Below are 27188 nucleotides of genomic sequence, written 5' to 3'. Positions count from 1 at the left end.
ACTATTTGAAATTAACTTACAACATTAGTTATAGATTTTAATCAAAAGGTTCAATAATTCTCCACGAGACAACGAGTTTTATGTTATCTGAATATACTCTTAGGACAATGTCATGTCCATCTGATTCAGTCTGCAAACCTTTTTAAAAATTTTACAACTGCTTTATGGACTGTCCTATACATTTTAACACATCAACTTTTCTTTCCTCTTTTTTGTTACTAATGTTTTCAAATGCATCTTCATCAGTTAATCCTTGAAGAACTAGGGGATAATTTTCAAAGTGATTAATTTCGCAGGCTTTTTCTTGTCCTTCGATTCATCTGGATAAGTTCTCTATCACACGAGATCAATTCCTAGAACTTTTCATTATCCAAACTCCAAGAACACATTAACCTGTTTAAACACTACTTCTCCTCTGACTCACCAAAAGCGTATCTCATCAAATAATTAAAATCATTAAACCCTGACTGCATTTCTGGAAAATATTAGTATCTTACACAGATGTGCCCTGGGGCAGGGTCACTCAGGTTTCAAATCCACTCTGGATGGCCTATGGCAAAGTAAAATTGTTTTCATTTTTAAAATCTTTCACATTCAAAGATTCCAAAAGCCTCAATGTACAAGACTTTGGCTTTTGTTACGTTCTGGCAGTATAATGTAGTTTAAGCACCCGGACAACAGATACCCCAGGTATGAATGCTGACTCTGTCATTTATTAGCTCTGTGACTTAGGCAAGTTACTTAACCTCTCTTTCCTTCAGTTTCCTTATCTGTAAAATGGAGACAGTAATTGTATATACCTCATAAAGTTGGCACGATGACTAAATAAATTAACAGAAGTTCTCACAACAGTGAACAGGCACATACGTAATCAATGAATTCAAGTTATCCTTCATACCACATAGTATTTTAATGATTTTTCTAAACTTTATTAACTCTAATTCAAAGTTTTATTGAAGTTATTCTGCATTGCTCATTTTTTAAATTAATCTATTTGGATTTTGATGTTTTGTCAAGATTTTTCTTCCCCTTATTTCACTAGATGTATTCCAAACAAGGCAATCTGAATGAACCACTATATTCACCACTACCCTTCTTGGCCAAACTCTTGGAATCTTTATGAAAGTGAGGAAAAACTCAGGTTACTTCCTCCCAAGAACCACAAGTGAGATGGATAACTTCCTCACACCCAGTTCCTCTCTGAAGCACCGGTTACAGTTACCTGGGTTTCGAACATCTCCTGGCCCTAAACTCCTACTACACTATCAATAAGACTATTCATTGTGCCTGATATGATCAGCAATCCTTTTCAAAAACGGCTATATCTTTCCAACTTAAAATATATAAAATAAGAAAGGAGAAGGGAAAATGCACACTGTTTGTTACTCTGTATGGGGCCTCAGATGTTGCAAAACTAATTTAACTATCAGCCAAAGGTTGGGAGTAAATCAGACAAGGAAAGTTTATTTGGCAAAACTAGTAATTTGTTAAATATTTTTATTTCAGGAGGAAATAATGACCAGTATATGCTCTATGCCAAAAACTTTACATACATTATCTCATTTAATTCTAAGAAGCCTAAAAACAGGCCTTCTGATCCTCATTTATAAATACACAAAGGTTTACTGAGTTCAAAGTAACTTGCCCAAGGCCACAAATTTGAGCAGATGCAGAGTCAGGACTCACAGAAACAACAGCAGGTTATTTTCTTGAGGTTAAAGCAGAGAAGATACTTTCTGAGAGACTTATTAACTTATTTACAATTAGAATCCTTACCTAGGGCAGTAGAAAAAAGTTTTAAAATGTTAAAACAGTAGAAAGATTTACCACTTCATTCTAAAAAAAACATATTTCACTGCATCTATATGGATCTAAAATTCATACTAGGTATGCACATAAGTGAATGCCACATACACAGATTTTATAAAATTGTAGAAGGACCAAACAAACCCATCTGCTTACCTTTGGTGCATGCACACAGCCTGTCTGTACCCGAGCAGTAAATGACAGAAACAAATGTGTCCTGTTCTTCAGTGCCCTCCTTTTTGGGAGGTTCCACTTTGGCCAAAATTTCAAAATTTGAAAGATCTAATATTTTTACATATCCTCCCTGAGTGGTTATTACCAGGTGTCCAAGAGTAGAAATATCAGCCTTTTTTTCTCTTTCAATGCCATTCTTTGAGGTTAACTGCATTTCCTCAACAGGCTCCTCACAGTCATCTTCTCGATTATCCAATATATCTGGTGGAAGCAAAATGAGCGAGGTAATTGTGTCCTGGGGGTCTTTGATATGTTGGATTTTTATTGGCTCCTCTTCTAAAGTCACTATCCGAGTGGCATAATTCATTTTATAAAGTATTAAATATCCACCACTAACATTCCTCTGCTCAGGCTGAATTATCAAAGGAGTCTGTACATCTGCTGGTGATTCATGTTGGATTACACTAATATTTGCACCATTCACTACAGCAAGATTTGATTCCAGCTCGCCTTTCCGTCTATTACATAGTGCAGAGTTTAATTTATTTAAATTATTCAAGGCCTCTACTTGATTTATTGCACTCAAGGATTCAACAGGGCATGTCCGTAGTCCTACCAACAAATGAATTCCATCAGCACAAGGAGTTATGGAGTCTATACAAAGATTCTCCTCCTCTGCAAACTTTGGCAGCCTCAAGCACTGAACCAAAGTCCCAGGCTTGGGAAACACAGAGTTCCACTTCTCAGAATCTGGAGAGGTAAGGTTGGCTGCTGCATCTGCAAATTGCTGAATATAAGTCACAGGAGGATCCTGCAACAACAACTGCTCCTGACTATCCAGCTCCATTTCAATAATCTGTGGAACTGTAAAACCATCATCGTGCAAACTTTTACTCATTATATTGTTCATCTGTGAAAATATTTTTCCTGCTTTCTCATCAGATTCCTTGATACTATAAAGAAGCAAAATGGGTAAAGTCCTCCTTACCAGAGGAGAATTTAATTCTGAATTAGTACAGGACTCATTGTCAGTTGACCCTTGTTCTGATATACTTTCACCCTGAGTTCTGCTTAAACCATCCAGTGACCTGTGAGAATTACTACTAATGGGTGAGGTAGCAGGAGATTTATATGTTAATAAACCTCCAGCTAATAAACAAGGAAAGGGAATGTTGTGTTGTTCCTGGTGCTTTTCCTTTGTCTTTTCACTCTTAGAGTTTGTTAAGCAAGGATTTGCCCCAAGTTCTTCAAGATCCTTAACAGTATCTTCAAGCACATTTGCAACAATCTCCCACTGGAGTTTTTCAGGCTGCTGGAGAATGCTGAGTGCTGTTATATCAAGGCTCACTTCCATGGCTTCCTTCTGTGATGTGTGCCCTTTGAAAAGGAACAATATTCATTAGAATTGGCCTTGAGAATGCAAATCAAAATCTTTAGTAGGGGCACCTGGGTGGTTCAGCTGGTTAAGCGTTTGACATCAGCTCAGGACATGATCTCGTGGTTCATGGGTTTGAGCCCCACATTGGGCTCTCTGCTGTCAGCACAGACCCTGGTTCTGATCCACTGTCTCCCTCTCTCTGTCCCTCCCCTGCCTCAAACTCGCTTTCTCTCTCAAACATAAATAAATATTAAAAAAAAAAAGAAAAAATCTTTAGTATATGGGGCACCTAGGTGACCTAGTTGGTTAAGTGTTCAACTCTTGGTTTCAGCTCAGATCATGATCTCACGGTTCGTGAGTCACATACAGCCCCATGTGGGGTTAAGCACAGACAGTGCTGAGCCTGCTTGGGATTCTCTTCCTCCCTCTCTCTGTGCCCCTCCCCTGCTCACTCACTCTCTCTCTCTCAAAATAAATAAACTTAAAAAAAATCTTTACTGTAATGCTTACATTAATTTTCTTTTTTTTACACATCTAATCGGTGCATTATAATTACATAAGTGGAAGAATTTTAAGTATTTAAAGGGAAGTTAACCAAATCTGATATAAATTTACTGAGAAAAACCACTGAGGCCATTTAAGAGAGTCAAAATCATTTTCAAGTCAGAATATATTCTCCTGACAATGTAAGCAAACCTTCCTCCCTTTTTAATTTAGGAGAATGGTTAAAGAATGGAGACATTATTGGCATCAAAATAATACGAGTTCTGCCCTTCAATTCTAAACCAAAAAACACTGCATACCATTATAACTGTCACTTAATTACTTTATAGAATATCCACGAAGTGTTATTATAGGGTCAGTTCCTTCTCTTTTACCATTTAAAAGGAGCCATAGCATCCTCTACTCTCTCCCACCCTACCATGCTAATTATCAGTTGATTATCATAGTACACAATGTAACTCTAAGATCAGCTTAGAAAAAAATTATAACTACGAAGGAAAAGTTCCAAAAATATGTCATTTTAAAGAGAAGCATAAATGTCTTCTGTGTTATCTGCTAATTTATACTATGTTTAGAGTCAACTACATTACCCCTTAATGAATGACCTTTTGTGTACTGTGTGCTCTTCAAGCTGCCCCCTTATAAAGAGCACAAAAGTCATTTCTCAGTCTCAACACTCCAAACATGCCATGTCTCTCTACACACAACCCTGTAAGAGAGGTCACTCAACCCCTAAACCAGATATAATCTCTTGATACTGAACTGAAAGTCTGAACCAATCTGCTCTTTTTCTCACCTGCAAAAAATACTATCAGTCAGGCGACAACATTATTAGCAACAATAACAGCTAAGTATTTATGACAAAGAAAAAAAACAGTGGAACTGGCTTTATAAATTTAGATAAGAATACAAAAGAGTAAAGGAAATAAATATAAAATAAGCAAGGAAACTTGCATGAAACTTTGAAAGCTGCCCAAGTAAAAGAACATGCAAGTGAGATTCATGGAACATCATACACTTAACACTGAAAGTTCTGTTCACACCATCTCTGTTACTAAATCATCTACTACTTCTTCAAAATGCTCAGTGACAGCTTTATCTATTATTTCCCATTTTCTGAGGATAATCTTCTCACTTCAAATAATGTCACTATTATGACCTAAAAATGAAACCATTTCTAGTTAAACTGAAGAAAATTTTGATTATACACTCAGCAATTTAATTGTCCTAATGGAACTGTTCATTTATTTAACCACTCATTTGGCTACAGTCATATGCACTCTGTCCATATTGCCATGTATTAAGTCTAATTTAGATGTGAATTTAGATTTGAAATTAAAAGTTGACAGTAAGATTCTGATAACATGTAGTATGCTATAACCAATCTTGAGGATGCTCAACTATTAACTGAACTAAACTGAAACTTTTTAAATTATTTATTTTAAGTTATGGTCAGAAATCTATTTTAGTCTGTCTACCTACAGAGACATAAAAACAAAATAACCATAATTTACATACATTAACACACATTTAAGAAATAGAAGGTGGGAGGCACCTGGGTGGCTCAGTCAGTTAAGTGTCCGATTTCAGCTCAGGTCATGATCTCACGGTTCGTGAGTTCCAGCCCCGCGTCAGGTTCTGTGCTGACGGCTCAGAGCCTGGAGCTTGCTTTGCATTCTGTGTCTCCCTCTTTCTCTGCCCCTCCCTCACCCATGCTCGCTCACTCGCTCTCTCTCAAAAATAAAAACACTAAAAAAAATAGAAGGTGGGACTATTAATAAAGAAAGGCAATACAAGAAGTGGCATTATTACTCTGCTTCTTCCCAGCTACTTAAGCATTCTATTTCAGAAGACTGACAAAGCACAGTAACAACTGTTAGTACAGTAAGAAAATCTGTTATCTCATCTCATAAATTCTCAAACCTACTGGACTACCAAACAAGTGTTTATACTATACACCTAAAAACAGACTACAATACAATACTGTCCTGATAATCATTTTGGGAAACCAACAGTTCTATATGCCAAACCTCCTGAGGGTAGCAATGAGGTTTTACCTAAGTATTTTTCTAAAACTATCAAATTTCAGTTTGAACTCCTCTTCAATCTCCCGTCACACACTCTTCCCACTCTTTACAAGAAGCAATATATCCTTACTACTATTACCTATATCCTCGGTAATACTGCCCAAAGGCCAAACTTTTCTCTCTGACATCATCTAGATAACTTCAAAAGTCATAACCTTCAAATGAAAACAGGTAAAAGTCTCTTAGTCTCCAATCACATTTTTGAAATTAAGAAATACATTCCACAATTCTTCAGACCACATCATTCACTTTGATGGGAATCATCTAAAGTTGGTAAATGTTAAGTTTTGAAATAGCATCTATGAGTTATTTTAGATACCTCAGGAAAAGAACACATCTTCTGTTCATATCACAAGCTTCCATAAACTCACCAATAATCTTTCAATATAATAAAATTAACTTAGAAGATACAGTAATCCCCCTTCATAGGCGGGGGATATGTTCCAAGATCCCCAGTGCACACCTGAAACTGCGGATAGTATCGAACCCTATATATATTACATTTTATTCATATACATACATATGATAAAGTGTAATTTACAAAAGAGGCACACTAAGAGATTAACAGCAACAGCTAATAATAAAATAGAACAATTATAATAATATCCTGTAATAAAAGTTATGTCAATGTGGTCCCCCTCAAAATATCTTACTATACTGTACTCACTCTTCTTGTGATGATGTGAGATAAAATGCCTACATGAGGAGATGATAAAATGCCTATGGGAGGAGATGAAGTGAGGTGAATGACATAGGCACTGTCTTGTAGCATTATGGTACTACTGACCTTCTGACCATGTCAGAAGGAAGGTCGTCTGCTTCAGGATGGACCACAGGTAACTGAAACCATGGAAAGCGAAACCACAAGTAGGAGGGAGGGGACTACTGTACATATTTTCCTACAAATGAATTAACTAGTTATAAATCCTACAAGGAGGGAATTAAAAATTTTGAACCAGAAGGATTTTTTTCTCTTACCATAGCTACCTTTTAATACTACATATGGACAACAATCCCAACCCTAAATGAGGTATCATAGAGAAAGTCAACAAAAATACATGGTGACTTTCTTAGATACTGGAAAGTGAGGTAAACAGGACTATAGTATCTAAAGGAAGTATGAAAGAGCAACTAGGCATAGATGAAACAGATAAAAGTAGAAAAGGGAAAAGGAAACTGACCAAAGAGACATTATAATTACAAAAATACCTACTGAGATCCTTAGACCCAGAGAAAAGAACAAAGCTACAGCATACAAAGGAAAGGTTATGGTTAGAATCAAAAACTTTGAGAGCAGAAAAAGGAAAATTTAGTTCAAACACTTCACTTTTCAAAGGAAAAACTAAGGCCCAGAGAGTTTGACTTGACAAGACACAAGAGTTAGTAGAAGGGTTCAAGTTCTAAACAGGTCTCCAGGTGACCTGTGACCAGTTTATTATTTTTATCAGATTAAGAAAATGCAATTGTAGCTCTTTTCTGTTTTTACAAAAGGACAACAAAATGGGAAAACAGCACTATCTTCATCAAACCAAATTTTTTTTGATGAATCTATTCTTTATTTTTCAAGAGCTAATGATACAATTGTATATTATTCAGGACATTTCCCTACTTTAAACATTTTTTTCATTGCTACGAACTACCTCAAAAGACAAGTTAGGTTTAACCCCAAATCTACCCCAAGGTGTAGCATTGTTTGGGGGCTTTAAAAAATTTTCATGACAATTTAGAATTTAGAAAGCACTCGCCATTCTATAATTACTCGAATTTTTGACAACTGTTCTATACAAAGCTGTGTCTCTTCCACACAAGTTACACATATCCTTAGTTCATAAGATTTGACATTACAAAACAGCCACAATTTAATAAGTCACTTTTTAAAAATACCGGTGCTTCCCAGGTTCTATGCTTTATATATTTTTATCTTAATCAGTCCCCAAAACTCTAAACAGATGTTAACATAATTCTTTTATGTATTATTATGTATTAGGAAATGCATTCAGCCTATAATAAATAACAGAGTTAGAATTTGAATTCTGATATAGAAAAATTATTTTAAGATGTACTATTAATTAGCCTTGCCTATTATATAAAAAACTACATTAAAATGCAAAGTACAGGGGCGCCTGGGTGGCTCAGTTGGTTAAGCAGCCGACTTCGGCTCAGGTCATGATCTCGCGGTCCGTGAGTTCAAGCCCCACGTCAGGCTCTCAGAGCCTGGAGCCTGTTTCAGATTCTGTATCTCCCTCTCTCTGACCCTCCCCTGTTCATGCTTTGTCTCTGTCTCAAAAATAAATAAATGTTAAAAATAAATAAATAAATAAATAAAATAAAATAAAATAAAATGCAAAGTACAGTCTTTCACCCTAATATGTCATAAGATAATGAGAAAGGCAGCACTTACTCGATTGCCTTAATGTCTATGATTTTATATTTTAAAATATATTTTAAAATTTATTCTCTATTCACCTGTTTTATTTTGGGAATAAAGAATCTTAATTTCAGTATTACTTTTATATAACCACAGAATAAATTATGCAAATAAACTGAACACATTCTGTCTTAATGTCAATTCCTTGACACCTATGACAAAACTTCAGTGGAACTATCACTTCAGGGGTGCCTGGTGGTTCAGTCGGTTGGGCGTCTGACTTAGCTCAGGTCATGACCTCACAGTTTGTGAGTTCAAACCCTGCATCGGGCTCTGTGCTGACAGCTCAGAGCCTCTGCCCCTCCCCCACTCATGCTTGCTCGCACGTCTGCGCACGCTCTCTCTCTCTCTCTCTCTCAAAATAAACAAACATTAAAAATAAAAATCACTTCAATCTGTTTGGCTTGAATATGTACCATTTAAAATATAAGTATGGGACTCCATATATACTAATTCAAGACCTCTAATGTGCAAATTTGAGTTTTCTGTGTATATTAGTGAAAATTCAGAGTTTGCATTAACTGAGAAATTTAGAATTAAGTAATATTTAGCTTTACCTACAAATGAACAACTGCAAAGATTTAAAAAAACAGACTAACATTTTTTTTACATACCTGTCACAGAATCTGATCTGGAATGCTCTTCACTGTCTGAATCCTCCAGTAAATCGTCACTTAAAGACAAAGCAAAAAATAATTTAAATTTCCAAAAAAAGTATACATGAGACAAAGAAAAAAGTACAATGACCACTGCCTTGTATCTCAAATATAAGTATCATACAAAACTATTAAAACTAGCTTAAATGACATATAAGTAGTCTGAGATCATAAGTGACTAATAATGCTGGTAATGGATTACCTTAAAATCATGAAATAAGCATCTGCTTGGAAAAGGGTGTGGAAACCACTAAGAATCTATAATAAAATTTGTAGGGATATGAAGACCGTTAAGGTATGACAGAAAATAATCTAGGTAAATAAAAGGATAAAAGAGAGAAGCAGCTAATAACATCAAGTACAAACTTTTAGTAGCAAAATTTTAATAACACTGTGTTACAGAATTCCAGAAAGCTGTCCTAGAACAAAATAAAAGAGCTACTAAATAGGTGTGTATGTACACGTACTCACACACATGCATGTATTTCACTTTTGTTTTGTATTTGGTTGGTTTTGGAAGGGGTGATAAGAACTCTGTGACAAGCAGGGAAACTATTACAACTCAGAAGTCAGGGGTTAAGAAGAGACAATAGTTCCTCCTTTACTCTTCACTGTGTCAAAAAATCACCAGCCTCCCTCTTGGCATTATCTTTATCCTCACTCTCTATTGTTCACCAACAAGAAAAAAACGTAACAAAAGATCACTCTGGCACAATATTAGGCTGTGTCTGTACTCTAACAATCAGCATTTCTACAGCAGTGCTAAAATTCTGATGACCTCAATTACAAAAATAAAAAGATTCATTTTGGAGGAAAGTAAATATTAATTCTCCCTTTTTGAAACAATGTATTTCACTTACAACTGAAATAACCAGGTACTTGCTTTAAATGAAATATAAGTTAGTAATTTCCGTTTAAAAAAAGTTTGAAATATGGGGGAGAGGGAAGACTCAGACACTTTTGACAAATTCCTGTGTTTTAAATTTTTCAAGTAGAAGTAACTGTCCATAAAACAATTTTGTGCTATAATTTAAAACAACAACAAAGAAAAATGTGCAGAAGTTCAAGATCAGTTGCTGATTAGCCTCAAACTATTTAAATACTAACTGGCTGGTTTCAGAGAAGTAATAAAGATACCGGGAAAATTAAATCCCAAGAGGAAATATTAATGATTGGGAATTACCCATAATGAAGAACTCCAAACCAAGATACAACAAGCTTCAAGTATCGAAAGGTTTTTACATTAAGGAAAATAACCAAATATTACCCATCTATAATGAAAAAAAGGTTAAAAAAGTAGTTGTATATTTTAAGGAAGAAATTCAAGGCACCTTGATAGGCTTTACAAATAATTTACAATATTACAAATAATGTTCCAAAGGGTTGCCAGATAATCACCTTAACAGACAAAAAAAAAAAAAAAAAAAAAAAAAGGTTCTTTCTAAAGTTTTTCAAAATACAGTTTTTTCAAAATAGCTTATGACAGAAAAATTCTCATACCATTACATAATAAAATCATGAGTAAAATGATTGAAGTGTACACTAAAAGGGTGAATTTTGTGATATGTAATTATACCTCAATAAAACTTTTAAATATGGGTTAAAAAACATAAATACATATTAAAAAATTTAACATATATATATATATTAACATAACCGAATGATGTGAGTATGGGTACTCTACGTTTCTTCAAGTTACTTCTCTGTATTGTCTAATTTTTCTACTTTAAGCATGCATTAGGTATATAATACACACTACATTTCCTGAACCCTTGTACACACACAAAATCTTTTGCAGAGTAATAAATGTGCAAAATAAACCAGATATTATAAGTAAGTTTTAAATGGTTAGTTGGGATTATCTGTTTTTGAAAACTGAAGATTACAGGGATACCTTAGTTTTGATACATCAATACTATAAACAACTTCAAAATTAAATGCAGGAAATTTCTACCCATTTGAAAAACATAATATACAAATGAGACAAAAATGTTAATTCATTAAAATTAAGTGTGTCCCCAAATAAGTATTCTTCTTTCCCAAATAAAAATTCTTCTCTGAATGAATTCAGAACAAAGAAAAATGTTGCCTTTTAAGTAGAAAGGGTTATAAACAATTCGTGGGCAAACTATACTACTAACTACTTTAAGCATCTTGGCTAAGCTTTAATCTGTTCAATTAAATATTAATTCTTCAAGCTAATGAAACTCACAGAGTATATTTTAAAACCAAATATATTGTATCTTGTAGCACAAAATCAGTAGTAGTTTAGTTCATTATATTTACTACCAGTGCAACAGAAATCCTGCTGCCTCTGGGGGAGGGGAAGGCCAGAGAGGGAGACTGAGGTTAGATATGAAGTTCCACCTCTTCGGCTTCCTCCTGCCACCCCAACTTAAGAGTACTCTTTCTGTATGATTCGCTTCACTTTCTCAGGAGAAAAGTGTCCTTCTATCCTAGAAAGACTGCCTCTTAAAAGTAGGCAGAGAGGTTTATATCCCAACTCCAGCACACTACCCCACACAGTACCTGCCCACCTGAAATACTGGATACACGTTTACCAAAAATGTACATTTTACCTAAGTGAGTGTGTGTGTGTGTGTGTGTGTGTGTGTGTGCGTACGCGCGCGCGCATCGGCGTAATCTTAAACAGTATGTCTTGAATTCAATTTTTAATCCCCAAATTACAAAACCCCAAGACAAAAGTTCTAATTAAAATCAGTGTTCAGGGGCACCTGGGTGGCTTAGTTGGTTGGGTGTCCGACTTCAGCTCAGGTCATGATCCCGTGGTTCATGGGTTTGAGCCCCGCGTCAGGCTCTGTGCTGGCAGCTCAGAGCCTGGAGCCTACTTTGGATTCTGTGTCTCCCTCTCTCTCTGCCCCTCCCCTGCTCATGCTGTCTTTCAAAAATGAATGTTTAAAAAAAAATTTTTAAATAATAAAAAAATAAGTAAATAAGTGTTTAAAAGCACATACTAATTTCATCATCTTATATAAATTTTCCACTAAGAAAATCACAGACCTCAAGCACACTTACTTTCTAGTCCTATTGACAAATGTGCTCAAAACTCAAATTATAGGTCAGGTGCTTTCCCATCAAGTTCTCACAGGGATTTATAATAACTAAAAACAACCATGAAGCTTTAATTCAGTCTGTTCCAGAGCTCAGGCCACATTCATTTACCTACCCAGAATTTATACATTATCATTACCAAGACAGACTAGACAGAGCTAACCTTCCCAACTAATATATCATGAATTTTCCATTAATTCCCTTAATAAAATAATTCGTACTAATAAAATTTTACATGAGTTCTTAATGAAAACACACGCCATCAAAGGGACTATGAAGCAAAATACTGTTCAACCACGAACTGTGGCATATAACATCGATCCCACATCAGTAACATAAGAAGCCCCTGCAAGTGAAAAATGATAGACCTCCTCAGCATCAGGGCACCTGACCATAGTTAAATAGGCTCCATTTCACATTGCTACTCTCAGAATCTTAAAAGGGAGTAGCTTCTACTGCCTACCACAAGTTGGGTACTTTGTGGAACCCTTTATTCGGTCCACCTGACTACACTGCAGACATTCCTCTATAGTTCTAGCCGAGTTCAGAGCTACAACTGCAGTGTCTTGGGAGACGAGTGGGTGAAGTGAGATTATACTTTGACTCTCTTACCCCCACGCAGATCAAATACAGCTACAGAAATCAAGACTGTCAGAAAAGCTGAATGGAAAAGAATCCAACACAGCATTTTTACCAGAATGTCTCTTTAGCAATCATGCCTCAACTCACTGCTGACTACTGATAAACTATTTTACATAATTGGGTCATCTTGCCTAGCCAGAAGTTTTTTTCACTATCCAACGGTACTGATACAATTTAAGGTGTCAATGAAAAAAAGTGGAAACCAAAATCATTTGGTTAAACTGCTCTAGGAAAAAATATACAACAAGATAAAACTTCAAGTATAATCCGAGGATTTCATTTCATTATTTAGACTTTATTTTTCAGTGCAGCAATTATTTCCAGTTGGCACAGATTGAGACAGAATATAAAAGTACGTTTTACAGACTATAGCATTTCTGAATGAAAAACTTTTCTCAAGAATCACAGAGCTCTTTCAGATCTAACAACTGAACATTTATTCTCCATTCTCTTGACCTAATATTTTTTTCTGCCTCTTTAATTAGAATTAAGAAAATATAAAATTTAGGAAAACACCTGACTTTTATAAATGCCACTAAAAAAAAAAAAACCTCACATACCTATCTCCTTCTAATTTGGGTATATCTGAGCAACTGGAGGAGTCTTCCAGCCATGCCAAAGTTGGTCTCCTGGATTCAACTGCTGAGCTTGGCTCTCCCGACAGAATAAGCTGTTGTACAATTGCTGGATCATAGGCATTAATTTCAAACTTTAAGTGCACCTAAACAAATGAAAAGCCTAAGTTTAAAACTGATTTTTTTCCTCAACTACTAATCTATCACTTCAAAATTGAAACATACCTTCATAAGTTTGGAAACATCCCATATGCAGATCTTTCCTCGTTTTGTTGCAGCAGCTAGAAAATGAGGGCAGCTCCCCGACCCAAAGCAAGATATTCGGTCAGTTCCATCCGTACAAGGAAACTGTGCAGGACTTGTTGCGAGAGTGACTGACAACGGCACATTCTGTGTGTGCTCACCTTTCACAAATGGGCAGTTTGGGGAATGTCTCTCGTGTTCAGACCTTTACACAGATTAAGGAAGGAAAAGTTTACTGAACAACATCAAGCTGTTAAATCTGTAGATTAAAAGAGAACTCCAGGATCTTTCCTTTTTTAAAAAAACAATTAATTAGACTTTATTAAAAAGACTCAAATACCAAATCACTCCATCTGATCAAGATCACTAACATCCTACCACTCACTTTGGTAGCAGTTACTCTTCACTTGAATGGATTACATAGAAGGTCAGTCTCAAATGACACAGAACACTACAGTATAATTTATACTCTATTAACATACTGATAAAATTGTTTTAAGTTCTGATAATTCCTCACAGTTTCCTACAACTGTAAATAAATAACTACTCTGTTTCAGTTTAAAATTCTCCATAAAGGTACAACAGGTAATAAGAATGTATTATATATTTGAAATTTGAGAAACAAATATATCTTAAATTAGATCTTAACACATGTACACACACAGAATGGCAACTAAGCAGAGGTGATAGATGTATTAATTAGCTTGATTGTGGTGGTCTTTTCAGAGTGTACATGTACCAAAACATCAAGTTATACCCCTTAAATATATGTAATTTTTACATGTCAAAGATCTCTCAATAAAGCAATTTTTAAATTATATATAATTATATGCATACTTACATTTATCAGTGGCCACAATATAAATGATATAGAGTAAAAACTCAACAAATGCCATTCGTAACACAAAAAATCTTTTAGTAAAGATCTGAAAGCAAAAAGATCTATAGAGTATGGATAAAATGACCTAGATTAAGAACACACGTAGGTGAATAGGTGGCTCAGTCAGTTAAGCACCCGACTCTTGATTTCGGCTCATGATCTCATGATTTCTGGAATCGAGCCCCGCATTGGGCTCTGGGCTGAGAGCACATAGCCTGCTTGGGATTCTCTCTCTTCTTCTCTCTCTGCTCCTCCCTCTGCTCACTCCCTCTCTCAAAAATAAACTTAAAAAACAAACAAAAAAAGATGCGCAAATACATCTTATACATTAACTACAGGACCAGACCAGATAAATAACCTCTAAACAAAATTTATTTTGGGGGGCGCCTGAGTGACTCCGTCAGTTGAGCGTGGGTCTTCCACTCAGGTCATGATCTCATGCTACACAAGTTCAAGCCCTGCCTAGGCTCTGTGCTGACATCTCAGAACCTGGAGCCTGCTTCAGATTCTGTGTCTCCCCTCTCCCTGTCCCTCCCTGGCTCGTATGCTGTCTCTTCCCCTTCTCTCAAAAACAAATAAACACTAAAAGAAAAAGCTTAAAAAAATAATTTTCTCAAATATTGAAAGCAGGATCAACTTTTACACTGAAAAAATTATCTCTCCAACTTTGTGACTACTTTGTTTCTTTCTGGTTATTCTTTTTTTACTTTCACTAGCTGTAATTACACAGCATTATTTGAAATGCCACGATGTTTCTACCAAAAAAAGTCTTTTTTTTTTTTTTTTCATTTCCATGGCAAAGAAATAAAAACTATACTTAAAAAATATGCTATTCCTTGGGGTGTACATATTTCTTTATACAAGGTACCTACAACTTACCTATATCCATATGTAAATCCTAGATAATCTGTAATACACAGATGTCTTACATAATTGCTTTTACATGGCATCCCCCAAGCATATATTTCAACTGGATTCCCTCCAGCTAAATCCTAATATATTTTTCTCTTTCCTAAGTTTTAACTTTTTAATTAAAATGTTATTTACACAACACATGATTATAAAGCTAAATATCACTCAATTATAATATCCAATCCCAGTAATCTCTTTTCCCACCTCCAAATGACCACTTTTATGAGTTTAAGTGGTATATTTCTAAAATATTTTTTATACATATAATATAGGGTTTTTTCATTTTAAAGAAAAAGTACTATTATATGAATCATTCTACAACAGATCTTTTGATAAAATAACATACCTAAAAGTTACTGAAGGTGATTAATAGAGAGCAAACTATTGATTCCTTTTATTTTTACTTGTTGGATAATAGATTTTATGAGTATACCATATTTTGTTTGGCTATTCCATCCTGACAGGTATTTAAGATGACTCCATGTTTACAACTGCAGCTTCCAACCATTTTTATGCCTCTTTGCATACAAGAGGAATTAGTTCTCTGGGGTAAATAAGTACAAGTAGAATTAACAGATAATAGGGTGTGCTCAATTTATTTTTTAAAAACTTCAATCTCCCTCCAAAGTAGTTCTACTGACTCCCACCATCAAAATGTGAGAGTCCCATTCTCCACTTGTAAGTCTTCCTTCTTTTCCCGCTTACAGATTCAGAAGATACCTAGGCTCAGCTCCCCAGCTGTGCTCAATCTTACTTCCTCCTACCCATTTAGAACACTGTCCTCAGGCCATCAAAAATACTATCAATTGCTCAAATTTGAAGAATCCTGAATCCTTCCTTGGACAAAGAAGGGGTAGAATCTTTGATTCTCTGACCAAGCTGAAAATCTGAACCAATTCCCCACAATCAAAATATTTTTGAATAAACTTATATTCTATAAAATCATGACATAATTTTTCAGGTGGGTTAAATAACTGAGGATCAGCCTGAGAAACTAAAAGGACACATTAAAATGGTTTCTAGGGGTGCGTGGGTGGCTCAGTTAAGCATCCAACTCTTGATTTCAACTCAGGTCATGATCTCACAGTTCTTGTGTTCAAGCCCCACGTCAGGTTTTGTGCTAACAGTATGAAGCCTGCTTGGGATTCTCTCTCTGTCTCTGTGTCTCTCTCGGTCTCTCTCTCTCTCTCTCTCTCTCTCTCTCTCCACCCTCTCCCACTCTTGCAATAAATTAACTAACTAAACAAATAAATAAAATGGTTTCTAAGGGTGACTAGGTGGCTCAGTCGGTTAAGCATCCAACTCTAGATTTTGGTTCAGGTCATGATCTCATGGTTTGTGTGCCCCAGCCCCACCTTGGGTTCTGTCCTAAGAGTGTGGACCTGCTTCAGGTTCTCTCTCCCTCTCTCTCTCCCCCTCCCTCGTTCTTGCTCTTGTTCTCAAAATAAATAAACTTTAAAACAAACAAATAAATAAATAAAATGGTTTTTAGGGGCACCTTGGTGGCTAAGTCGGTTAAGTGTCTGATTCCTGATTTTGGCTCAGGTCTTGATCTCATGGTTAGTGGGTTCAAGCCCTGCATCAGGCTCTGCGCTGACTGTGCAAAGCCTGCTTGGGATTCTTTCTCTCCCCCCCACCTCTCAAAAATGAACATTTTAAAAAATAATAAAATAAAATTGTTTCTATATCTTGGGGTGCCCAGGTGGCTCAGTTAAGCGTCCGACTCTTGATTTTAACTCAGATCATGTCATAAGATCGAGCCCTGTGTTTAGTGCAATCTGCTTAAGATTCTCTCTCCCCTGCCCTCTCTGCCCCTGACCCACTCACATTCTCTCTCTCTCTCAAATTAAAAAAAAAAAAAAAATTGTTTCTATACATATATAAATGGTTTCTAGGGGAAAAGACTGAGTTCCAAATAGAACTTTAACCTAAACTGGAAACTGCATGTGTTTGACTCGCAGTCCACAGATGTTTCATGCAGTATACCCCATTGCAAGCTGGAATCCATGCACACATTCCAATAGACTTGAGCTAGTTCACCCCATTCACATCAGCTGATTAACATTCAGAAACCTCAAACTAATTTTACTACAAAAGAAATGATGTATCTTAAAACCAAATCAAATCTTGGCTCCGTCACTTATTAGCCATATCCCCTTTGACAAATTTTATTTTCTGTATTTACATTGGGATAATTCCTATCTCACTGAGTGACTATAAGGATTAAGTTGGGACTATTCTCCATTCTCTCCTATAAAATGACGATAATAATATCTACTTCATAGGGCTAATGTGAGAATTAAACAAGTTAAAAATATATAAAGTGCATAGGATGGTATGTGGTAAGTGGCATTATATAAATACTTGTTATTATAATTACTATTTCTATTAATAGGACCTCAGTTATTCATAAAAATTAGGTTTTGATACATGCTCTCTAATGTTTAACCAAGTTCTTCCCTTTTTCTTTTTTATGTATTTATTTTGAGAGAGACAGTGCTAGCAGGGGAGGGGCAGAGAGTCCCAAGCAGGCTCCACACTGTCAGGGCAAAGACCATGGCAGAACTCAAACCCACAAACTGTGAGATCATGACCTGAGCCAAAACTAAGAGTCGGGTGTTTCACCAACTGAGCCACCCAGGTGCCCCAAATATTTAACCAAGTACTAAAGTTTCATCCACTAGAATTCAAATTACCACAGACTCCCTAAAATTACTTCAAAGTTAAAAACGTAAACTGTAGGGTGCCTGGGTGGTTCAGTCAGTTAAAGCGTCCGACTTTGCTCAGGTCATGATCTCATGGTTGGTGAGCCTGAGCCCCACATCAGGCTCTCTGCTGTCAGAATAGGGCCCACTTCAGATCCTCTGTCCCCCTCTCTCTCTGGCCCTTCCCCACTCAAGCTCACTCTCTCTCTCTCTCTCTCTCTCAAAAATAAATAAACATTAAAAAAAAAAAAAAAAACTTTAAAAAAATGTAAATCATAAGGCCATCCTCTATGGATTCCCTACTGATAGGCTGCCCTCAACAGACCAGGATTAAACTGCTGACGTTTATCATGCTGTATCAGCTTACTTTGTCAAAGCCTTCTGGTTTCAGAGCCTAATTCTATTTCTTTGGCACTTCTCCCATGTAGATTTTAGGAAGTCAAAGACCTTAGCTACTATACGCCAACTGATGTGACAGAGCATAACACTCTCATTCTCTTAGGACTAAGGCAAAAATACAGATGGCAAAAAGGCAAAAATATTACTCTATCTAGATGAAATAAGGAAAGTTTAAAAGCCTACTTATAGGACTAACTTAGCCTATCACATCCAGAAAAATCAAAACTCACCAAGGTTCATCAGTAGGTTCCCAACAAACGAGACATACGCTACAAGTAAAACACATGGCTCTATCATCTCCAGATGAGGCAGGCTGCAAGTTTATAAAGAAGACAAAAAGCTTAATATTAAAATAGCCTTTTAATGAAAACACTTCTTAAAAAGTTCATAATTTTAGGTAAAATACCATACTGAGGAAAAGACAATCTATACACTGGTCCCAAAAATACAGTGAGTGCCCTAATGCTTAAATATTCGCTTTATTTGAAAAATCGTGTTTCATCAAAAAATGAGCACTAAATCAAACATGGAGGCACACACATACTCAATCTCTGATCTAGCATCTTCTAATTGTATTATTAAAGTATTTGAAATACAGTTAAATATATAAGGAAATAGAGTCTAATGGATTTTATTATTAAAAACAATATCATACAACACAAGAAAGCCAAGTAAAAAAGGAAAGCTAACTAGTGAACCTAATTTGTGTCATATTCTTCAAGACACGAGACAAAATGCCATATATATAAAATGTATCAAAATCTGAACATATACGTCTGAAAACAAACATTAATATTTTTGAGCACTTACTCTACTTAGCACCTAGTATGACCACAGATGTAGTAAAGTTACTATATAGTTAAAAAATATATATATCTGGTTTCTGAAAGAAAATAGTTATGAAGCATTAACTCAGCTGTTAGTTACTTGTAACAAATATTTTTTCCTTTTTGTACACAATACAGGATATAGGAGATAGCCAGTCAGTATTATGATCAAATGTCCAAGAATAAAACAACTCACACAAATGCAAAAACAAAAGCACACAGCAAGGTTGCATAAAGTAAGTTTTTGAAAGAGTATTAAAATGTTGATGATTTTACTGAAGACTACAAAAGCATACTGAAAAACATGTTTTCTGAGTCTTTTTCACCTGATGATAAAATCCAGCTTGAGCCATGGGATCTGGTTGTGCCCATCTATAGCCTACATGAGGCCATGAGGTAAATGTCTCCCGTCTGTTAGCTTCACTATACATCAATGATCTAAAAGTAAACATACTTTATGTAATCGAAGGTAGGCATCAAATTATAGTGACGCTCCTATTTAACAATGAAGAAAAATTTTACTAAATTATCAACAAAAACTGGGAATGGACTAATGACCAAGTTCCAATCTGTATTTTAAACTAAAAATGATTACTTTTAGCAATTTCCCTTAAACAGTGTAGGCAAAAAGAAAAGATTGACGGCTACAAGTGATAATTCCAGAGATAGATTAAATTAACGAATGTTGCAGAATTACCAAGCAGAGAACAAAAAATCTAGAAACGTAAAGATAGAGAACCATATGCTTTCATCATGTGCCAAGTTTTACATAAATGGATAAAACCACAACCAAAGGAACAGTGGTTTTATCTCAACCTTGTTGAAAAAGTATTTTCTGGTTTAAAAAAAATTTAAGTAGAAAGCAGTTTTCCTTCTGTTCTTTCTCCAGAGAAATCCTTTTCCAGGAAAGCTATACCCTTCAGGGAATTATCAAAAAAGGAAATCTTCATATGTTTTCATATTAAAATATACAGCTTGCTGTGACTAAACCTATAACCTAGGCTATGTTTTTAAGTGAGTTTTTTTAATTTACTTTTTAAATTAAGCTCTATGCCCAACGGGGGGCTCAAACTCACAACCCCAAAATCAAGAGTCACATGATCTACCAACCAAGCCAGCCAGGCACCCCAAACTAGACTATTTTTTAAAGAATGATACCCAATTTAGAAAAAAGTCTAAATGGCTTCAAGAAAGAAAGAACTGGTAAGCAAAGGTTATTCCTCCAAATACAAAAGTCCAAGTGATAAGAGGAAGGGGGAAAAAGAGAGAAAGTGGTATAAAGGTCATCACAGTGAGACCAGAAAAATACTTTTCTCTAAATTCTTCCCTAAATTAGCACATAATTTCTTACAATATTGCCAGGGAGTTTAGGTTTAACTCATAGTTGTGTTCTGGTTTAAAAAAAACAAAACAAAAACAAAACAGGGGTGCCTGGGTGCCTCAGCTAGTTAAATATTTGGCTCTTGAATTCAACTCAGGTCATGATCCCAGATGGGATTGAGCCCCACATTGTGTGTGGAACCTGATTAAGGTTCTCTCTCCCTCTCTCCCTCTCTCTCTCTCTCTCTCCTCTGCCCCTCTTCACCGCTCGCTGGCTCTCACTCGCTTTAAATTAGAAAAGAAAAGGGAAAAAAACAAAGTTGTTGGGTTAGAAAAGCCTTATCATTCACAGGCTATAAATGTCTTCAGGATTTGTGTCAGACAGAAAACTGTCCACTTACTTATATTACCAAACAAAAGAACAACAGCATCTAACAGACCCTGACTCAAACCTCCAACAGACCTAAGTTCATGAATGTCCTTATGAGGTTCCTAGATGCATTTTTACTGAAAAAAACAGCACAGACTACATCAAAATTAGTATTTTGAGACATTTAAACACCTCCAGAAACACTGAATATCCTATCCACTGAACGCATTTCCTAAAATAAGACATTTACCACAGCTTGCATGATTTCTTTAGAAACCTAGCTACTGTTTGCAAAGAAAATAGCTCTGAAGGGCTGTTTTATAATCTCAAGATAGGCACAGCTCTAGGAAAAGAAATACTTATTCGAGGTACATATTTCCACCCCCCTCTCCAGACATAGTCTAAGGAATATTTTAATGACAGCCATACTACCTATTACCTAAAAGCTATTCAGATTATAAATGATAGTTTCTACATTTTACCCAAAAGACACAGATTGCAATACTGCTACAGAATATAAAAATCTTTCCCAAATGTTAACCAAAAGAAGTTATTTATATAATAGAATCACTCAACAAAAAAATAGGCAACTGATTAAGCAAAAGTCTCAAGTTTACCAAGACATAAGCTAATAAATATTGCAAACTAATGTAAGAGCCACACTTAATAGAAGTTAAAGCTAATTTATTCGGTAGTGCCTTTGTTAACATCAGCATGTACTATTTATAAATGTACTTCAGAAAAAAAGCATAGGAAGTTATAATTCACATCCAGTGAAAATGTGAAAATGTAAAATTTTCCCCATACATGGGAAGGCAAAGGTGAACTTATCAAAATTGCTAGATTTAATATTTCCTTATAGCATTTCTAAACTTCAGTACTTTTAGTAAGAACCTGATATATGTTATTTCAAATTTAACATTTAAATGAACATATTACTGACTTTTTAATTAGTATTACACAGAGTAGGACCTCAATGAATCTCTACTGAAGAAAATACTGGCCAAACTAAGATTTTTGTGAACTGCTTAAATCCAGGGAAGGAGGCACAGAAACTGTAATTCAATATCACCCTGATTTTTCAACTCTTCTCATTTTCTAAGTAGGAAACAATATATAGCTCTTCTACATGGATTCTGGCATAGCTTTTCAACTTATAAAAATTTATCTCAAAGGTCACAAAATTTCAACCAGGCAAAATTCTTCTTCTCTACTGAATAATTATATTTTTAAGTGGACTCAAATATTTACTATGTACAGAGCTGGAATTTTCAAGGTACAGTTTTATGGCCTCTTTAAATACCTCCCAGGCACCAAAAGAAATTATTTAATCGCAATTCAAATACTAATTCACTTCAGTATTTTGATACGAGAATCTGAATGGTTTTCAAAATTATTTTGAAATACATTTTCAATCATAATTAAATTTTTGTTATTCTTGGTTAATCAAAACCTAATTGGTTCAATTTCACTGTCACATCTCTTCATAAGCAAGGTTATACCTGTCCACAGAACGGCCTGGCCCCACTCCAAGTTCTGGACGAGCACTAGGTAAGAGGTAAGACAATCTGTCCATCACTGAGGATGCCACAGGTAAGGCAGCAACATTTTGATTTATTTTCTTGAGTTCATTCACAATGGCACTGGCAATGGACTTCAACACATGATGAGGAAGATGAAATGTAACTGTGGCCCACTGAAATAAATTGGGAATGAAAGCAAAGAAAAATGTATTCAACAGTTTAAACCAAAACTATAACTTACACATTACAAAATAAAGAACTACTTATCAGTTTCAGGTCAGTTTACTCTATTAACTCAACATTTAAAGCAGAAACTTGCAATTATAGAAAAAAATGAAACCTCAATTAGAAAAAGTTTAGAACCTGATGGTAGCACATCTTCTTACGTATGCATCAACAATTGAGGATAACGAAAATCATCTGTTGTTTTTCATATTCCTCCAGCACATTTACAATGTTAAGCACAAACTAGGCACTCAAACATCTCCACTCATAAGAACATACTTGTGTATATACTTGTGAACATACTTGTATATATACTTGTATATATAATACTTGTGTGTGCGTGTATGTGTGTGTGTGTGTGTGTGTGTGTGTGTATATATATATATATACATACTTATATACTTGTACAGTGTATCACTACTTGGCATATGAGGATTTACTTCAGTTTAGCAGACTCTTATGTATTTGTTGTTAGTTAATTCAGCGAAGCAACTAAAAGTACAGATGTTGTAGTTACACAGACTTGGATTCCAAGACCATCTTCATCATCAACTATGTGACCCTGATCAAATTAACTTCATTCTCCTGCTTCTGTGATATGGGGAAAAACAAATACCTACTCACATAATGTTCTTAAGAAAATTCAAGTGAGAATTGGTACAATCTTTAATACAGTAAGCATTCAACAAATATTAACTATAATTATTTAACATAAAAATTATTTTAAAAGTTAGAAAGCGAAGATGCTCAGTATTATCCTTCCAGAGAAGTAAGTCTATAAAACCATTTCATTTTTATATCCTATCTTTGCTCACCTATGGTTTCCACGGTGTCTAGTACATTCTAGGCAGCCTACTAAATTATTACTTATCTAACTAGAAAAACTTGTGGATAGAGACACGACTTATCTTGCTAAAAAGAGAGACAGAAAGAAATTGAAAGCCTCTTACTTTGTTTCTAGAACTAACCCATTCATAGGTCCAGAGCCTCTTGCTTGAATCCCCTTGAGAAAGGATACTACAATATTGCCCCACTTCACTGTAAATCATACTTCAAGCCTTCCCCAAAAGCACCTGTAGACGACATTCACTACAGTCACTGTCCATGAGGAAATAGAAAATATTATGATCTTTCAGGCACTACAAAGCAGTAGCACTGAACTAATTTAAAACATCACTGTGGTCCACTAGTGAAAGTGGGGATTTGTGGTGGTCAAGTGATTAATGGAGTTTTTTCCCAAAGTTGTCTCAGTGAGCTCTGTGGATCCCCGTACCTGTGTTGTAGTTATTTGTCCCATTACCAAATGCATAATAGGAAGAGATATAAAACAGACAACTAGAAAAATTTCCACATTGTTTCTCTGGTCCTCTCTAAAAAGTAGTAAAGGAACAAAGGCCAAGCGGAAGCACCTAGAACTTCCATTCTCTAGAAAGCTACTAAACCAGAACAATACCACATTCTTGAGGAAATCTCTGAGATTAATGCCACTTTAAGAGACCTGATAGATACAGGGGAATTCAAACTATCTCACCTTCATTTAACTTCATTTTCATTTATCTCACCTTCATTAATTGGCCTGTTTGGCCAATGCAAAATGTAAATGGATCGGAAAGAAAAACTGTGGATTATAAACTATCAGGTGACTTCAATTGCAGCTGCTGTTCCAGATGACGTATCTTTACTGGAGAAGTCAACAAATCCCTTGATATCTGGTAGGCAGTTACAGTTTTGTGAAATACTCTTTCTTTATACCAATTTTTAAGGACCATCCAAAAGTAAACTGCTTTTATATGGCAGTAACACCCAAGCTTCAGTCTTACCCTGGGACTGTATCTCATGCTCTTTAGCGTATCTAATCTGCAGAAATCTTGATGAACTTAACATCCTGCAGACCACCACACTGGTCTACTACATCATGCTGTAACACACTATAGCATGACGGTGATTGGTCTGGATGAGGAGAAAGTAGCAAGGAACTTACATGCCTTAGTAAGACACACGCAAGCCAGAGAGGATCAATAATACCCAGAAAAACTCAGAGTCCTACAGCTTCTGTGAAGTTTCTGGAGGTACAGTGGACTGAGCATGTCAGGACAGTCCTTCCAAGGTGAAAGACAAGTTGCTTCAACTTACAGAAGCAAATACTGAAAAAGAGGCACAATGCTTGGTAGGCCTAACTGGATTCTGGACCCAATATTCAGTATATGTGAGTGTGCCACTCTATCAATTTTCAAAGAATACATGAGGCACAGAACAAGAAGCTCTGTAGCAGGTCCTGGCTGAATCACGAGATATTCTGCCATCTGTACCAGTGAACACATTCAATGACATGAGAAGTGTGTGTGGCAAGTGAAGATCCTGAAAGGCCTATCTGACAAGCTACACTGGAACAACTACCAGCACAAACATTAGGGTAAAGCCATGCCCTCTTCTGTAAATAACTGTTCTTTTGAGAACAGTTTCTGGCTTCCCAGTCCTGACAGAAATTAATACCAATCCATGAAATATGTGTCTGTGCGATCAGAGCTGCCCAACACAAACTAGATGTTATATGTTATATAGATGTTATACACCAAACCATAATACTGGGCACAAAATACAAGTTTCCTTCATTAGGTGATTTATAAATCAGTCTTGAGAAAGTCCAAAAGGCCAGTTTTGGACAAGGTGAATAAAGCAAGTAACTCAGACTTCTTCAGTACCTACTCTTGTTATAATCCCGCCTTCTCATTCAGCATTGATGGCTTCACAGAGAACTACATAGAAGGTAAACGTGGAAGAAAAACTTTGGCTCTGATTTACAGATGGTTCTGCACATCTGTACCACCCTAAAGTGATAGCTACAACATCACAACCTCAATCAGGATAGTAGTGAAGGTAAATCTTCTCAGTGGGCAGGACTTCAACCAGTATATTGGCTGTTCTCTTTGTCTGGATTGAGTACTGCCCATAAGTAAAGATCCTCACTGATTAATGGACAGTAGCTAATGTTTTGGCTGGATGGTCAGGCATTTGGAAACATCAGGATTGTAGCCAAGGGTAAAGGTCTATGTACAGACCTCTCAAAATAAACATAGAATGTGAAAATATTTATGAAATACACAAATGCTCATCAAAAAACATCTACTCCTGAGGAAACTGACAAATTATACACATTGTATTAGTGTCACTATATGGTTGAGACCTAAACATAACTAAATTTTAGTAGTTACTATCACCTAGGGATACGTAAAATATTTTTGGAACTTTGTGTCTCTCATTTCTGGGGACAGGGAGAGGGAATCTTCATTTATAAAAAGTAAAAGCATCGTATTCTTGTTGTATCAGTATTAAAGGTTCAGGTATGTACAGAAAGTGTGTATGGAGATGGTGAACAGTCAAAGGGTACGCTGTGCCAATTATCAAACTATGATCTCTCAGCTCCAAATGGACCCTTTATTTCTCTTCCCTATCATGCTAGGGCTAGGACTCTGCAAACTGCATTTCTTCTTTGCCAGCTGGTTTCCTGTCTGTCAGGTTCTGACACAAGGAACACAGGATGGAAATTCGAAAGCACGATGGAGGGGGGGGGGGGCGGGGGGCGGGGCGGGGGGCGGACGACTTCCCCTTGCTATTCCTTGTCACTACTGTCAACGCTGTTTCAGCACAGGACCTGGTGGCAGCAGTTGATTCTTACAGTCTCCAGCATTTTGTTTTGTTTATTCAGCATTCCCAGAACCAGTCTCACAGAGCTCCTCAGAAGCAGTAACACCAGCCAAGCTGCACCTCTCTTCAGAGATCTGTGTCTCAGCTCCACAAACTCCAATCCCCAAACTCCTGAGGTACCAGCTGGGCAGCAGCTCCTCCTGAGAAGTCTGAGTCCCAGACCCATAGGGCCTATTCTCTAAGCCTGTATGTGCTGACAACCCTCATTTCTTGTTCCTCCAGACCAAGGTGAGAGCTGCTTCCCGCAGTTACTATCTGTGTGTTTACTCACGGTTTCCATTTCACTTTTTCAATTTCCAAACACAGGTTAAAATCAATTCTTTATGATAGATTCTCTCTGTTGAAATGCATAGTATGGTTTCTATTTTACTAAATGTCTCATCAATGGAATAAAAGTTAATGTATCATTGTAAATCTATATTAAAAACTCAGTATCAGGAAGGATACAGCTGATCTGACGATTAATATCAAAGATACTCAAGATACATTCTTAAATTTAAAAAGCAAGATACAGGGGCGCCTGGGTGGCTCAGTCGGTTAAGCGTCCGACTTCAATTCAGGTCACAATCTCACAGTCCGTGAGTTCGAGCCCCGCGTCGGGCTCTGGGCTGATGGCTCAGAGCCTGGAGCCTGCTTCGGATTCTGTGTCTCCCTCTCTCTCTGACCCTCCCCGTTCATGCTCTGCCTGTCTCTGTCTCAAAAATAAATAAACGTTAAAAAAAAATTTAAAAAAAAAAAAAAAAAGCAAGATACATGC

The 27188-nt window shown here is 36.1% G+C and overlaps 1 protein-coding gene across 13 annotated transcripts in view; it reads right to left on the bottom strand.

Moving 5' to 3' along the window:
• BIRC6 (baculoviral IAP repeat containing 6) overlaps nt 1–27188 on the bottom strand; it is a 224446-nt gene that overhangs the window by 165858 nt on the left and 31400 nt on the right. For all 13 annotated transcript variants that reach the window (XR_013554777.2, XM_078444805.2, XM_078444808.2 and 10 more), the window contains exons 4-10: nt 22481–22674; nt 19615–19726; nt 18692–18774; nt 13548–13770; nt 13308–13468; nt 8992–9050; nt 1963–3357 (exon numbers count right to left, since the gene is read on the bottom strand). Coding sequence is in view for 12 of the 13 variants with exons in the window: in XM_078444805.2 (XP_078300931.1) it covers nt 1963–3357; nt 8992–9050; nt 13308–13468; nt 13548–13770; nt 18692–18774; nt 19615–19726; nt 22481–22674 (2227 nt within the window). In the remaining variant the exon portion in view is untranslated. The remainder of the gene's footprint in view (nt 1–1962; nt 3358–8991; nt 9051–13307; nt 13469–13547; nt 13771–18691; nt 18775–19614; nt 19727–22480; nt 22675–27188) is intronic.

Source organism: Panthera onca, chromosome A3 (genome assembly GCF_046562875.1).
Source record: "Panthera onca isolate mPanOnc1 chromosome A3, mPanOnc1 haplotype 2, whole genome shotgun sequence".
Lineage (NCBI taxonomy): Eukaryota > Metazoa > Chordata > Mammalia > Carnivora > Felidae > Panthera > Panthera onca.
Note: the sequence above shows the minus strand (reverse complement) of the source record. Positions and strands in the feature narration are given on the sequence as shown.